This window comes from Hyposmocoma kahamanoa, unplaced genomic scaffold, assembly GCF_003589595.1.
Source record: "Hyposmocoma kahamanoa isolate Upper Pololo Valley unplaced genomic scaffold, ASM358959v1 166, whole genome shotgun sequence".
Lineage (NCBI taxonomy): Eukaryota > Metazoa > Arthropoda > Insecta > Lepidoptera > Cosmopterigidae > Hyposmocoma > Hyposmocoma kahamanoa.
The window spans coordinates 3,299-20,659 of NW_020653601.1; the positions used below are offsets into that span (position 1 = coordinate 3,299).

The 17,361-nt window shown below is 39.6% G+C and overlaps 1 protein-coding gene across 1 annotated transcript in view; it reads right to left on the bottom strand.

Annotated features, from left to right (window-relative positions):
* Positions 1-833: 833 nt before the first annotated feature.
* LOC113225549 (mitoferrin-1-like) overlaps positions 834-17,361 on the bottom strand; it is a 33,259-nt gene continuing 16,731 nt past the window's right edge. Inside the window, exons 3-6 of the mRNA XM_026457877.1 lie at positions 8,808-8,938; positions 4,773-4,829; positions 2,213-2,511; positions 834-974 (exon numbers count right to left, since the gene is read on the bottom strand). Of these exons, the coding sequence (XP_026313662.1) occupies positions 849-974; positions 2,213-2,511; positions 4,773-4,829; positions 8,808-8,938 (613 nt within the window). The 3' untranslated portion in view covers positions 834-848. The remainder of the gene's footprint in view (positions 975-2,212; positions 2,512-4,772; positions 4,830-8,807; positions 8,939-17,361) is intronic.

Consider the following 17,361-nt stretch of genomic DNA (forward strand, 5'->3'; position numbering starts at 1 on the left):
TTAAATCACGCCAAAAACACTACCACATTTTCCAGTTATTCGTGAGATAAATATAGCTACATGCATACAACGTTAAAACACTACATAAATACGTAATAAAAAAATAAAAACAATTAAATATATCCAGAAATTCGAAATCAGTTTGAGTATCATGAGAATGTGCATTCTTAGAAATAAAACACAATAAAACCGTTAAAACACAACAAGAACCTGAATTAATGTACAAACTGTAACACAGAAATATTAAAGAAAAGAAAAATCTGTAAATGCACAAAAATAGCTTTAGGCGAAGATCAAACGCGGTCATTTTCAAAACCTTGTTGACATCTCTCGAATTGTATTCTGTGACGTTCCTTCCCGTGCTCTCGGCGTGCGTAAATTCTGCCGCCGCGCGTCTCAAATTTCCAGTTCATGCGGCCGGCAACTTCGCGCGCTTCCTGGAATAGCTCATTGATGTAAAAGATCCTCGCGGTGCCTGCCCAGCGCCCTTCGTGGGGAGGCGATAATTTACGCCGTAGGTGTGTGTACTCGTGCAGCCTCGATCCGTCAGCAGCAATCACGCGTATGACGCCGAGCCAACCGAGTGGACGCGGTCTCGGCGTCTCCTCGCCGTCCAAAAGAGCCCGCGCCACGCCCGCACTCTCTGCAGACACCACATCGCGGTCTTCGAGTTGCACACCTAGTTTCCTTGCTGTGGCAAAAATGGCGTGAACTGAGTTCTCGTTCCTTACTTCAGGAAAGTCCGCGTCTCGACGTCGTTTACGATCCATAACTGTAAGGTGGTCTCTTCCTTTTCTGATACTCTTCACTTATGGGTCTCATTCAGTTTGCTCTCCAAGAATTCAATTTTATTTACTATAAAATTGAGCTTTGATCGTGGCATTGAGCTTTGGCAATCTCTCATATATTCCTTCTTTTTCGGTAATGGTTTGGTGCATCCTGCTCATTTCTCTAACTCGGTCTCCTGACGAAGCCTACCTTGCGGATTGACATAATTATGTAATTAATTTACTTTTTAAATGAATTCAATTTTAATATTTAATGGAATAAATGATGTTTTTTATTTCTCTAATGCAGAGTTTACAGATATAATTTAACAATACAGCAAGTAGGAGGTAGCGCGCTCTTTTGCCTAGTAGCAGCAACTATATCGGCGTACCAAAAATATCACGATGCTTCAGATAATGCTACTCGACCATAGATGGCGCTTATTAAAAAAAATTAAAATATACTGATAGATCATTAATTTCTCAATCTTAGGATACAAAACGTATCTATTTTCTGTACACTCTGATGTTGACGCTGATGAGGAAATGGAAATCGCCGTTCACATTTCAAATATCGTTAAAATTATCACCATGCCAGTAACTTTGGACAAAGCTGTTGTCACTCCGCCGCCAATGTTTTTGACGAATATTTGTTTTTTTCTCCACGCAGTGCGCCACCTTCACTTAACACGCACAACATAACACGATCAGACAGCTTTTGTTTAATATATTTAGCTACTAATAAACATAACATAATACAGAGTACTGTTTGACGCTACGCAGTGGCGCCCTCAGTGGCACTGCGATTGTTACGAACAGGCGTGTCACTTACCAACAGGCGCACAACTTGTTCGTCCCGTCACTTCATATCACAAACAAAGTCCACCATTTTTGCTTTGAACGTTATAGTCGTGTTAATTATCTCGCGCAAAACCTCGAAAATCGTAGAAAAATGCCTGATTTTGCTACTTTGGAGTGCAATAATGACAGTCGCACCTGTATCGCATCGTTGTGTTTCATGTCGTCGTTAAGTTTTATTTTATTTTATTATTTTAATAAAGTTTCAATTTTCTGTTTATTTTTTTTGTAATTTTTGTATTTTTTTTTCGTTTTTCGTTGTAATTTTTTTGTTACAAGAAATGAAAGTAAGCTTTATGCGGCTGCAGTACGGTCGTTTCTTTTTTGGAGAACTAAGCAAACATCTCGAATTTTTCACACTACTCCTAGTCGATAATCGTTCGATATGGTTGGTTACTGACCGCTAGGTGGCAGCACAGTAATTGAAATATCAAAACGTCGTAACTTGCAATAATACGTAGTGAACTTTCGACGATATGCCAACAGAGTAAAGTTGAAATTATACTGAACAGGTCAGATTTGCTACTTCTCTTTCATATTCCAAAGCGTTGGAAACGACGAAGGAGTTTTTCCTCGAGTGGACCCACCTGCGTGTTGAGCACGGTCTTGCAGACGTCCAGCGGCGTGGTGGCGGCGGCGGCCAGCGCGCCCGCGGCGGCGCCGGCCAGCGCGTGGGCGGCGGGCGAGTAGCGCCTCGCGGGGTTGAGCTTCGTCTGCGCCCACTCGTAGGCCACGAAGTGCACGGCCTGGAACGGCACGTTCATGGCCACCTGCGTGCTGTACGAGCGGTAGAACGCGCGCAGCCCCTCGGCGCGGTACACGCCGCGTGCGCATTCCCACACGCCGCGGTACGGCGAGTGTAGCATCTGTAACCGCTGCTTCACCACTGCAATCACAATACGCCTCGCCTTAATTATTCTCGTTTCGTCGAGCACTCGCGTTTGTAGTGTCGAAAGTGTGCGGCGGCGGCGGTGTTATCGCGGTGTCAGGGGCGACAGCGCCGCCGCGATAACGCCGCGCACCGCGAGACATCTCCTACAGCGTATTCCTTTAATTATCTACAAAATAAGTACCTATAAATTTATGTAAATATCTATTATTACGCACATTGTGTACGTTTAGATTACACAACTGCTCATCGTATTCATCGACAATTCCACATGGCTATTAACATGCACACGTATTATTTACGAATACCGCAAGCGACCAGATCGAAGGCAAATGGCAAGGCCACGGTTATTCGAGATTGAGACTGGCACCGCGGCAGTAAAATTACCTAAGTCTCCACACAGTAGACGTCTCCTCACTTCGTCAAGTTCGTGGAACATACGAATACGCTGGTTTATACTCAGCGAAAGGTTGACACTCGTCGCGGAAAAACAAATGAAAGAAATAGAAGCGAGTTCGCCGCCGGCGACGCCAGGTTGCAGTTGATCTGACACATCGCCGCCTGCGCTACACCCTCTCGTCTGTTTCACTCATTTACCCACTAACCTAACTTCCCATTATTATTACATTTACAAGTGAGCACCAAACATCGCCGGTGGCGCAGGCGGTTTTGTCCTCGCGTTCTCAAAACTAACATCCTACGTGCGGTGCACGCCACGGCCTCAGCCGCTTATAGGGTAGGTTAACTGATTCATGGATTGATTTAAGATCTCTCCACCCCTCATTAACCCCACTGCCGGGTGTGCATCTCCTTTGAGGAAAGGGTTTAGGCCATACCCCGCCACGCTCGTTCGATGTAGGTTGAAGACTTCACACGTTTTCCAAGGTTGTGAACGTTTATCGACGCGCAGCTTTCAGCACAATGTTTTCTTTCACAATGAGCTAGAGTCATTGACACCAAACTTTAAAAAAATTAAGTAGCTTAGTTAAAGTCGCAGGTACATGCCGCCACAAGTATTCGAATCCGTTGTTCTCTAATTGGGAAGGGATCGCTTGAACACTGGGCTAGCATCGCTCTTTGTTGTTGCCAAAGCATTCGAAAAGATTTTCATTTCACTTTTTTTTTAGTCGGTAAATTCATATACCACAGTCGAATCCTTCCTTAAAGAAAATATTGGAGTTATTTTTAGCTTTACATATACTTAAATGTTCTAATGTAATACTTAAATAAGTTCATCCAACAACATTTTTAAATGTTTTACATCGATAACAAATCGTATAAAATTGAAATTAATTCTACTGCTGCTTGCATTGCTTCTAATTTATCATGCGTCTATAACGAATTTATTAATGTCGAGGCGAATTTCCTGACTTCATGGAGCAAACAATTTCTTTCACTTCCCTTGCTCGGAAAGGCTTTTTCTCTCATTAGAAAACTGTGCGCAAAAGCGTTTCTTGCGCGCTAGCGTGGAATAGGTTTTTGAAATTCGAACTTGACGTTGGACTGTGATACTCCTAACTTTTCATTTCGATGAAAAAAAAAAAATTACACGTTCGACTACGCAATTTGTCGTACATTACTTATTTATGTAATATAAATCCGTTGATATATTTTATTATATTTTATTCTCATTATTGTTTATATTAAATTGACAATGATAACTAATTGTTTATGAAATCATTTTAATTAAAATAATTTCAATAATCACTTAATCATAGAAAATAAAAGTACAAGCAAGAATAAAAATTGATGACGTGTAAATTCAGAACGCATCCGAAGTTAAACTTTTCTTTTAGTTAAAAAAAACTAATATTTTATAGTTCTACTGTTTTTGTTTCATCTATTATTTTCCTCGCTAGTGAGGTGAAAATTTGTGTGTTTCGCTCGGCAGCAAAGTTGTTTCGCGTTTCGTGTCTTGAAACCCTCGCTCTCGCTACGCTCAGAAATCTATTTTTTAAGTCTTAGCCTCCTCGGCTTAGGCTTGCTCAGGTTTCAATACAAGCACTCGCGTCAAACCACAACTTTGCAGCCGCATAACAAATAACTATTTTGTTAATCTGGCTGAAAATGCGAAGCGTCTTATCGACAGGGGTCGAGTTCAGACGCATTTCAAATATTTTTTGAAAGAAAACAATGATTATTTTTTCATTCGTTTCTTATTTTAGCAGGGGATCTGCCTTACGAATGAGTAGTGTTTAATCAATTGAACGATGTCATGTAACCTTGTTCTCTACTAAAATATAGTTGTCGAGCCTCACCTTCAGCGGGGTTGGAGACGGCGTCGTGCACGAGCGACGCGAGACAACCGGAGAAACCTGCAACACAACAACGCTTTGTCAACATCCACGCCGGTCGACATCGCGGCTATTCGTCATTACAGCCATCGAACTTGCAAAGATGCAACATTGGGCACAGAGGCAAGTAGAATAAATACATAAAATTGGCATGACATTTGCCACCGACAGAAGTGGCTTGTAAGCCTAAACCGCTCCACCTTGCTTCCACAAACGTCGGTATTGGGTACCACCGGATTCACACGCCGCACAAAATCACAAGTTTACTGCACAGAGATACGTTCACAAGTAAATAAGATTACATCGCGCCCTTTGCTCCGAGCTCACGATTCATACTGCATGAGTTAATTTCCCAAAGTGTAGAGCTTGAAGAGACTTCACTGGACAGTCGTCTCAGGTCACTTCTCCTTTATTCGAGGAAGCTAAGAAAATGTACACAATTGTCAAGCTAGCCATATATGCATGATTTCAGGGCTGGTGATGTTTCAAGTTCTTTCTTCTCTTTGTTTATACGTTACTAGAGAACCGCGTACCACAGCGTCCTTTATGTAAGAACATGAGCATCCCCTTGCAGTTCCATCCACCAAATTAAATCGCGAAAAATTTAAAATTCATATCAGACATTTTGTTATTCATATTTAACCTTACTTAATAAACAAGAATTGAACCAAATGCCTAGTCTCAATCTAGAGAATTCCTGTATGTGTACCAGAGCAACGGAACTCAATCCGGGACACCCAGACCAGAACCAGTACTGAAAAGTTCATATCACAAATGGGTCTACCGAGAATTGAACCTGGGTGGTCCGAGGTCTCACAGTCATCACAGTAATAATACATATCGTACAACAGCACCGGCGCTCTGTATCGCGGGTGCCATGGACACACACATATGTTGACAACCACACATTACACCCAAACTCACGAGAGAAATAAATCTAGGCCATACAAATATTTTTCCCGGCCCGGGAATCGAACCTGGGACCTCTGTGTGGCAGTCCAGCAGGGTAACCGTTCGGCCGCGAAGGCAGTTGTGTCGCACACTATGCGACATGCATTCAGGGAAAAGCGTTTAAGAAATTGCAAATATTTTTCAATGCATTGGTCTCGGTGCTACATAATCCGTTAAAATTCAAATCGGATCTAATACGCTTTAAAAATTACTGTGATAAGAATGAATATTCATGTCGATTGCCGCGCTCGGTGCGTGTGAAAGAAAGAGATCGACAGATAATTTCATTCATTAGTATTGTAGGCAATCGCTAGTCAATGACGCCTGAACTGTACACGGTAAAAACAGATTACTTAGAAAAAGACAAAATTCTTTTTATGAAGACAAATTTATTAAATCCAACAAAACGATCCTCTCCCTATAGACGCTAGAGAATAATTACTTGATAATAGTAAAAAAACGTCTCAAAAGTGTATTTTCGTTACAAGACAGAAATATTTAATCCAAGAGCAAATTAATTTACTTCAACTCACAAAGCCACTCTAGATTCAACAAAATATTTATTTGTTATTAGAAATGTCCGATTTTGATTTGAAAAAAAAAGAATGAAAAATTGAGAGGTACTTAATTATTTGACTGAAGATTTGTGTTTTCTAATATCAAAAAGGGTAAATTTACAGGGTTATGGACCCAACAGTATGTCTCACTAGCGTGAAAGCACACGGTTCAGTGTCACACCTTAAAGTAGCAGAAATAGGACGGAATCTTCTCAAATATTTGAGGACCATTCAGTGCCGTATACATGCTACAGCGGCAGAATACACTAACAATTCCAAATATATGAGATGACTTTATACTATTGAAGTTAACAAAACGATAGCGCGTTTCAGAGTACAACTAATGCCAATGAAAACGCAACGAAATGTTGCTTTAAGAATATACTCTAGAATTTAGAATATTAATCTGAATAGAAAACATCTTCTTTTTTTGTTTAAGAATATATTTTCTTAAAATACACCCAAGAAATTTTGAATTCATTTAAGATTATTTAAATTTGATGTAAGAGGTAAAAATTTCTTGATGTAAGTAATGTCCAATGAATTGATTAGAAATGAAATAAAATTTTGAAGTGAACGTATTTGTCTCAAAGTTAGAATAAAGTTAAGAGTAAATTTGTATTAGAAAAAGACAAGCCGTATTTTTGTAATGACAATATTTTATTACTTTTAATAAATATTTTTTCAGAATTAGCAAATATTGTGAGAAATTGCTCTTTCTTATTAGTAGAAATCCTTTTTTTCTGTGTACAGTGTGTGATTAGCAATGGTCGGAAAAAGGTGTTCCACATATTATAATGTAGATACATGTCTAGACATGTACGGAGCGACGCAGAGTTGTTAAAATCACCTTATATTCATTCATTACTTTTTTCGAATTCCGGATATCCGGAATAGCTTTACTGCATCGTAGGACAAAACTGGGAAGTCGAAATTCAACTTTAAAGTAACTCAAATGGCGCCATGTAAAAAAAATGCTGAAGATAACTGACCTTTTACCAAAGAGAAGAAAATAAAAAAGTAACGAGTGTGGTCACCCCCCGCCCCTCCCCGAGCTTTAGATACCGCAACGCGCCCCGCATATCGACTAGAGGTAGGCGTTTAAACGAAAAGCACTTTAAAGTCTGCTTTTTAAAATAAGCGCATAAGCACGCTTTTCATTTTAAGCGTAAGCGTTAGTCTATGCGCTTAAACGTTTTTCTAAACGACTTTTTAAGCATCAAATTAAAAAGCGTGTGAAAAGCGCTTTTACAAGCACACTTTTTAGACGTACGTTTTAACGTTAAAAAATATGCAGTTTTTTCCATTTCAAAGGTTAAACAACTACAAAGTTAAAAAACTTATGTTTTTGATCGCTTTTAAACGCCAATGAACAAAATGTTAATATAAAAATGCTATGTCATAAATAAAAATATAACTCGTTTTTTACAAAAAAAACTTACTTATCTTAAAACCTTTAGTGGTCTACTTTTGCTTTTCACTATCAACACAATGTTGCAAGCTCTTTTAACGTAAAAGTCTATACGCTTAAACGTTTTCTAAACGATTTTGTTAGCTTCAAACTAAAAAGCATTTAAGTGAAAAAGCGTTTAAAAAAGCACGCTTTTTCTAAAAAAGCATACCTTTTAAACGTTTAAAAAAATAAGCAGTTTTTCCCATCTCTATAATCGACAGTCACATTGACAGAACAGCAACAAGGCTGTCAGCGAGCCATTCGCTAAGGACAACACGTTGATATTTATTCTGTTCAAATTTATTTATTACGAACGTACCTTACTATTATTATATTATAATGGTCGTTAATTGCGCCATGTACGGCATTTATACGGCTTCATCTAAATAGAATAAAGAGAGGAGTTTATTTCGTTCAAAAACTTTTTAGTACATTTCGGATTTTCGATACAATTAACACTTGGGAAATTAAAGTCACGATAATCATTATAAAAAATACCATTCTCCATTTCGAGTGCGTGTGAGTCCTTGGGAGCGCCTTTTGTGAATGAGTTTTGTCCTACGATAAAGCAAAACCATTTCCGGAAATCCGGAATGCGAAATAGTAATTATTTAATATTTGGTGGTTTTAACTCTATGTCGCTCCTTGTATATATAACATGTGTCTATAGTTATTGATCACTGATTAGTTTAGTGAGTGATCAGCTGATCGAAATTTTACGACCTGGAATTTCCGTCAATAAATTGTGAGAAGTAAGATAGCTTTGTAAATGTTTCAAAATATTGACTGAATTAAATATTAAAATATAATTTTCTCAAAGATGCTCAAAAATGTTTGCATTACTTTCAAGAAACGAACAGGGAATGTTTGTCATTTATGGACCGTGAGACAATTCTTCCCGGCCAAGGCCAGCAAAGTAAGTATGAAAATCCATTACTGTCCACTTCAGCGGCGCGTTCAGTTTGCGGCGATCGCCAGAGTCAAAATAGAAAAAGATATAAAAAGATGGAATTTAGGTGGCGCCTAAGATATACACACCGTGTGTGAGGTGGTCGTGGCGGTGCCGCGTGAGCGTCTGCAGCGAGTGCTTGGCGTGCTCGTAGGTGGCGAAGAAACACGCGTGCGCCGGGCCCGCGCCCGCCACCACCGCTGACATGCCGCGCACCGGCCTGCAACATTTCATATCTGGAAATTCATTCGCTGTTAACACTTCCTAAGTGCGTGGCGTACAGTTCTGGCGAATGCGCTGCCGCTGCACGCAAACAGGCGTATTCGGCAGATTTGTACGCACCCGTAAAGAATGCCACAAAGTACAGTCCCGAGTCGCTGGTCGAGGACCAGGGGAAATGGCGCACGTTGGGAAACGCCGGTGTCCAACAGTAGATTGCGATAGGCTGATGATGATGTGATGTTTGAAATCAAATTTACGGTTATAACAGAATTGTAGACAAATACGAGTAAGTACCTGAATCGGCACTTCTACATTGAGTTTAGTGTCGGCAGTCGCAGCCTTGTAAAATATTTGTTTTGTTGTTGAAAAAATTTTACCTCTTCTTGGGACCGCTAGTGTCGCTGTATAATTTCCCATACGAAATGTTCAAATTATTTACGCATTATTTTGATTACTTACGCGTTACGCGCACGAAAGTGACGTCAGCGCGTTGACACGTGGCCGCGGTAGGCGGCAAGCGCGTATACCTCAGCGCAGACAATTATAGCCGTCTCTCCGGGGTGACCAACGGTGACGTAATTTTATAGGTCGAATGCTATCGTGCACGTTGAAATGTTAAAAACTAAAAAGCCTGTATGTCCGGACAACGGCGCATCAGACTACACATTTTTATTCGAAAATCGTCTCCAGTGCAACGGAACAAGATACTTCAATGTGTAGCTTGATGTGCTGGCGTGTGTGTACACTAATTTTGAGTCAAAACAAGGTGTTCAAGTCTAAATGCAGAAATTAATAGACAAAATTTACTCAAATTACACTTCACTTTGCCAACAATATAAACTCGTTTCGAAATAATTACCACACGAAAAAGGTTTTATTCATATACATTACTGGCTTGATAATTAAGGGTTTCCAATTATATAAATAAAGAAAACTGTCTTCATTGCACGAAACGGCGGGAATTAGTGAAATTTCAAGCTAGAAAGAATACGAATAAGAGGACACTCTCTAAAACTGCTAAGTGGCTACTTGACTGGTCGAACTCAACAAGTCAGGCTTGGTAATTACATAAGTGAGGAAACAGACATCACTTTTGAGGTGCCCCAAGGAAGCGTGCTTGGCCCTACGCTATTCCTCACTTATATAAACGGTTTGACAAACCTCATTGTTGACCACGGACTCGTCCTGTCCTACGCCGATGACACTATCATTGTATTTGATGGATAGCTGGATGGTTTAAAGGTGACCTACTGACGCTTAATACCGATAAAACGAACTACATGTGTTTTATTAAATACACAAGTACTCAAACCTGTCGCTTAAAATACACACGTGTAACAAAAATATTACTGAAGAGTGTAATTGTGTAGAAATTCAGAGAGTTGCATCCATCAGGTATGTTGGCATCATGTTAGATCAGCGTCTTTCATGGTACACATATATTGACTATGTAAATAGTAGAATACGAAAGCTCATTTGGCTATTTAAAACACTCAGACACATTGCTGACAAAACCTTACTGGATCAGTTGTATATCATCTTAGTTCAATCCATACTGAGTTATTGTATTGTTGTGTGGGGTGGTGCTTGTAAAACTAAATTCTTGGAGGTGAAAAGGAGGCAACGATGTATTCTTAAGGTAATGTACTCAAAACTTTTCAGATTCTCCACCGACGAACTCTAGCAATTGAGTGGTCACCTTACAATGAGAAAATTATACATCCTGTTCACTGTACTAAAGCTACATAAGTCCATTACTTTTAACCCTATTACTCATGTCCTATAGACGGAATTACATCGTTACTCCTCAGCCAATTTCCAAATAATTGTTGGCTGACAGGCAATTTGCAGTGAATCCGGCACGTATGTATTTATGCTGAATAATTTTTCATATATATAAAGTCCGAATGAATATTGAACACACCTATTTATATGACGATGTTCAGTGACGCAACAACACGTCTTAGTCGGATTACGACTGGGCGGCGACGCGTATATTTGCTCTACGTCAGCGCTGGTGTTGGTGTCGCGTGTGTAAGATTTTACAGACACTGTAGTATACAATACACTGTAGTATAATATAGTATAGTAAGTTTCGGTTTCAACAAGAATAAGACAAGCATTTCGCTATCAAAGGCCGCGCTCGCCCGCGGGCGGGGCGTGCTGCAACGCCCGTCGTCGCCCGTCCCCTTCCACGTACCTCCGTACGCGACGGAAGGGAGGTTCAAGGCCGCGACATTGTTCCCGCGAGGCGTCTGCCCTAAGTAGTTGTATAGCTGATCGATACTCGCGCACCACAATCGATTGCCTGCTGACGTTCAACGAGAACTATCCGTCATGGACTGTTTCTGGTGTTAACTATGAGAAAAAAATCCTCCACTTGATGGTTAATTACTTAGAATAATAACGCATAGAAACCTAGCCCACACACGTTAAGTGAGGCAAATTGAAGCGTTCCCAATGGGCCTACACGAGCGGGCGGGCCATCAGTGCTCAAGGTCAACTTGCACCGCGAACAGCTCCAGAATTTTAGCTAAAAATGACGAAATGTGCGGTAAATGAGTGTAAAAATACGTCAGACAAACATAAAATAGATACTAACATCACATTCCACAAGGAAGTAACGCGTTTCAACTTGTATTTTTATATAAATATTCATTAAAACCATTGACTTATTAAAACCGAAAATTAATTTCGTTGCAACAAGACACGAAAATGTTGCAAAGTAACGGATTTCTTTCTCCCAATTTTGCTATTCTGTTTCAAAATAATTACATTACATAATTTTTTGAGAATAGGCAATATCGCGATGGCTGCAGATTTTTTTTAATTTTAATGTAAGTGTGCATTGCACCTCCATTTCTGCAAGTTGAATGCGTACACATATTGTTTAGAAAGAGCAACCCCTAGAGTTTCTTGCTCATACTTCTCGGAGGAATCTGCCTTACAAATGAACGGTAGAGTTTAACCAATGTGACGATTTCAAGTGTAATTATGCTTACCTATCAAATAAAGATTATTTTGATATGATTTTGATTCTGGGTATCGTTTCCGAGGTATTTGGGGGTGCTCATTACGAATATAGCACTTATTTCTAAATCCAAGATGGCGGACACGATTTTTCAAAAAAATGCAATATGGGTATCCTTTTCGATGTATTTGGGGATGCTCATTACGAATATGGCACTTATTTCTAAATTCAAGATGGCAGGCACGACAGTTAAAATAAAATCAATATTCCTAATGAGCACCCCCAAATACCTTGAAAACGATACCCAACTTGCCATTATTCGAAAAATCGTACGCGCCATCATGGATTTAAAAATAGTGCCATATTCACATTGAGCATCCCCAAATACCTCGAAAATGATACCCATATTGCATTTATTTGAAAACTCGTGTCCGACATCTTGGATTTAGAAATAAATGCTATATTTGTAATGAGCACCCCCAAATACCTTGAAAACGATACCCAACTTGCCATTATTCGAAAAATCGTGCCCTCCATCTTGGATTTAGAAATGAGTGCCATATTCGTAATGAGCACCTCGAATACCTCGAAAATGATTCCCATACTGCATTTATTTGAATAGTCGTGTCCGCCATCGTGTATTCAGATATAAATGCCATTTCCATAAGCATTACCAAAAATAAATTTTTGAACATTCTTGTCACTTGACATTGTCGATCGACAAAACCGAGCATATCTGTAGGCACCTAATCGAAAATGTCGGGCAAATCTGTAGGCACCTTTAACTTAATGATGAGTTAAGCAAAATACAATTTCCCCACTTTTGAGGGAAATGTTGTTCCATGGCATCATTATTTGTATATTTGTGTGCGTGCCGACGAGCGTAGATACAAGTTGCTTACGCCTATATGAATTTGATTTTTGCCTCAATTGTGACAGTTCGTTTGATATGAAACTATCATTCTATGCGTTATTATTCTAAGGTTAATTATTACTTGCACCATGTGCGGGCACGCTGGTGTACCTACTGTGTGTGTTTGTACCCGCGAGGTCACAGGATGGAAAGCGCATCGTGGGCGCACGCGCATCGCGGATGCCCGCGTGGTTCAACACGCAGCAACTCGCTAATAATACAAGTGCACTGCCGTCTGCCGTCGCACACCGGGGCCCGTCCATACAACGTAATGTTCAAAATTAAAATTTCCAAATGTGGGTATTTAATAAAATATATGTATCAGCGTAGTCATAACAAAGTACCACATCACGTGTAAAAATACAGAGGCGCTAACTACTGTCAGTTGTGAACTGCATCAGCTCAATGTTGTTGCTCTTTACACTGACGACTTTACGTGACGTGATAGTTTATTACGCCTACGCTAATGTATATATTTTTTTCAATATTGAAAATCGACTTTTGAGCGTTACCTTGCGTGGACGGGCCCCAGTGTGCGTCGGTTAAAAGTTGCATCGTAAACACGCTTCCACGTGTTCGTAATTTGCTTAAATGATAAAACGAAAAGAATCTCGTGACTCGAGGACCAGTGCCGTCATTGATACACATACTACCTAATTTTATTACTTTCACGTTCGCAGTTTAAACAACATAATCAACGTCGTCAGAGCGACGAGTGGAACAATATTTGTTCAACTACTGTGTCGAGAAAACCAAGTGGAATTAATACCTAAGAAAACTTCGTAAATTTATTTGATAACGCACGTTAAGAACAACAGGTAAAATAAGTAATAAACTCATATCAAGCGAAGCAGATGTTCAGCCTCATTGGTGAGGTCGGCGTAGCGTTCGTGATAATACAGTACGAGTACACGCTCGCACTTAGCAAAAAAAAAAGTATTTTGTGTGGAGTGGTACAACGACGATGATGAAATACAAAATATTATTTCCCATAAAATAATTCACAATAGATCCCGCAAAACTTCATATACTACTTTATATTTAGTTATTGTTCGAAATTGGTTAGTAAGTGCAGATCATCGAGGCGACGAGTGCGAGAGAGAGGTGGACGAGGAGATTGGATTTCACTCCAGTACCTACTGTTACGCACATAGACATATATCTAGATAGACGCCGCAAGTACAGCAATTTGTATGAAAACCAAGCGTGCAACATTTTTTGTACCTACTATGACGTCACAAGAAGTATTTAGTGATGGAAACCTCCTTCCGCTCGCTCTAAATCGATTGATTGAACGTAATACGGGTAAATACGCGTACTCTATTCAATTAATCGATTCTAAATAGAATAATTTTTGTTCAAGTATTTGTTGATTACAAGTAGTCTTAATATTAATATAGTACAAAAATAATAGAATAAGATAGTAAAGTCCTTTATTTTACTTGTTTTTAAAAAAATGTTGATTACTTAAAAAATTAAGACTTTAATTTTTAATCGACTTCAAATATTAAAATTATTGTCCTTCCAATAAAATGAGCTTATTATATAACATCTTTTTGTAACAGAAGATCTTATCGACTACCTTAAATAATGAATACGCACGTCAATATATGAACTTCCGACTGCCTTAATCAATTTTACTAGATGGTTTTCTGTTGGTAATTGATCAAATTGATGAACGACAAGACAAATGAAAATGTTACTGCTGACAAAATATGGTAAAATCTTATTAATCAAAAGAGGTTTACTTAATGACGGCCTCGTGTGAAATTTTTGTGATTTGTTTATTATGTCTAACTCTGCTACACTGCATATTTGGATAGCATCTTAGATGATATAGGTAGTAAACTAGACCACCTTCGTCTTCGAAAGCAACGAACTCATACGTATGACCAACTCCAGGTTTTTGTAAAGACCGCTCACTGTTAATTCTTTGCATTATATATTTTTTTGTATTACTCGTACTACATAACCGGCGATGTATGTAATTATTAGCTCAGCATATTCGGACATTCGAGGCAACGTGCTACAAAAATTATCGAAATTACAGATATTTCCGATAATAGACACTACAAAACTGAAAAAAAAAACTAAACGTTATAACAAAAGAGTTATGGAATATTTTTATAATATTGCTAAGGTCATAATAATTTTCGTCCCTTTGTTTTCAAAATCGATCACAATTGAGAACAGTGTTGCCTAACGTACACATCACTAAATGTTAAATTTGGCCAAAGAAATGTACGGACAACGGCACATCAGACTACACATTTTTGTTCGAAAATCGCCTCCAGTGCAACGGAACAAGATACGTCAATGTGTAGCTTAATGTGCTGGCGTGTGTACAAGCGGCAAGCGGCCGTACCACGAAACTGGATACATTATACAAAAGTGCGTTCGTTCGATATTCATAGTGTATTAACAAAGGATCACAAACATATCGCACCAAGTAAAAGCCGCAATGGATTACGAACATGAAGCATACACTCTGTAGCATATTTGTTTTCTCGAAATTCATACAAAACCAAAATAATTGTTTTTAAAATAAATTATGCATCTTCTGATTACAAAATCAGTTGCCCATGGAAGGAAACGTACCTGTTTACCCGCTTACCCACAGTTATGGTGCTTTTGCAGTTTATAATGGCACAAATATGCATTTTTCGCATTTTCGACTGGTGTTTATCTACGATAAAAGTCGAGCGCGTTCTGAAATGTAGCAGCGGCAAAGTAAGTGAATTTCACTTAGTTTGGGCACGTGAAGTACGTACACTTGCGGCGTCTATCTAGATATATGTCTGTGGTTACGCACTTTAGCGATATTGAGGCTAGCAGGAGTTGGCTTCACCACTGTGTTTTGACAAAAGCAGAGCGGAACGCAGTTAGGGATGTAAACGTTGATCTGTTGAAGTGTGTAGGGGTTTGATAATTTTCCTCTTGTTATTAAAAGTAGGCTCAATAAAAAAATAAACGCATGAAATGATCGATACCGTGATATTTACAATGTTGCCCTGACGACATATGTGGTGGTGATATAGCTCAAAAACATGCAATACATGATCTTTGCAATTGTATATTATATTATTGGTGGGAAATAGTAAAGGTTCCGTAATTTATGCACAATACAAATTAAATTCAGGTTAACTGTAATACTAACTAAAGCGTTAAAATAAGTTAAAAATCCTTTTTTAATATAATAACAATTATATATAATGGTTGATTGCGCGTACATTTCGATATTGCTTTGCGGAGTTCCTATGTTGTCACTGATAACAATGTTTCCGTATGATGAAATAGATTAACAAACACCAAAGTTTATGAAATGTATGAAGTCGCTTTTAAATTTATAATAGGTGATTTACGATAAAAATGGCTAACAATAGTATTACGTTAGCAACATTTTTCAGAACTTTCTGTATTCTGTTCGTTGTTTCTGTTTTTTATTTGGGCAAAAGTTTTCAAAAGTAGCTTAGTAAATAACAGTACTGAGTAATACTGATATTTTGAATAAACTTATTTTAAATTTGTAGTGCGGCATGCGGGGTGAGGTAGGTACAGACAAGAGCACAAGCCAGGTATGAATATGCATCCTGGCGGAGATGGACGCGGGCCTCCGACAAGCGGAGGAAGCTACGCCCCTGGCAGTGCGGTGGCAGGAGCGCCGACTGGCGTTCGACAAGCAGCGCGAGAGGTTGGAGCAGCCGTGGATCTCTTCCGCCAGAAGGGTGTGTTGCAGTAGATAATCTACTAGTGTACGCGCTAACGCGCTGGGTTCTACGACCTCGCCGACGAGGACAGTTGGTACGTGAGGTGTTGGACTAATTAACGATCTGGTTGGTCTTCAAAGTGGCGAGAGTGATAGGGTCGTCACGGTCGTTGAGGACTTCCCTTGACCGAGGAGTCTACGCACGCGGTGAGATTTTCCCTGAGGGAGACGTAATAGGATCCAGCCTCCACGAGGGGGTTAGGGTGGTGAGGAGCACAGTCGAAGTACTTCCTCGATGCCTGTTTCATGAATTGGGCTATTGTGGGGAGTAAATAAATATGGAGATTAGCGTAAATCTATATGAAGATTGCGTTGCGCAAGTACCACGGGGACTATTTTGGAGAGCCTGCAGGCAGTGGATGAGGGCGGGATTCACGTTTGCGAATGCGACATTGGCGTACGTCATAATTAGGCGAATTCGACAAGAAGTCTCGAATGATGTGCACGAAACGATCAGGCACGCCGAGATTGCACAGCTTGTAAAATAAGCCGTTGTGCTAGACTTTGTCGAAGGCCTAAGCCATATCGAAGAAGAGGGCGCCGGGGACATACGATGGCGTACGATGGCGTACGATGCACTTGCTGAACGCATGAAGCTACTCATAGGCTCTAAAACCGAACGGTTCGTCAGGGAGGAGATTGTGGAACACGACGTAATCTGTGAGACGGGCGTAGAAGATGCGCTCATAGAGTTTGCCCATGGTGTTAAGCATTAATGTCATGTTCTAATCATGCGAAACAACATAATTTGAAAATAAAATTATTTTAGTT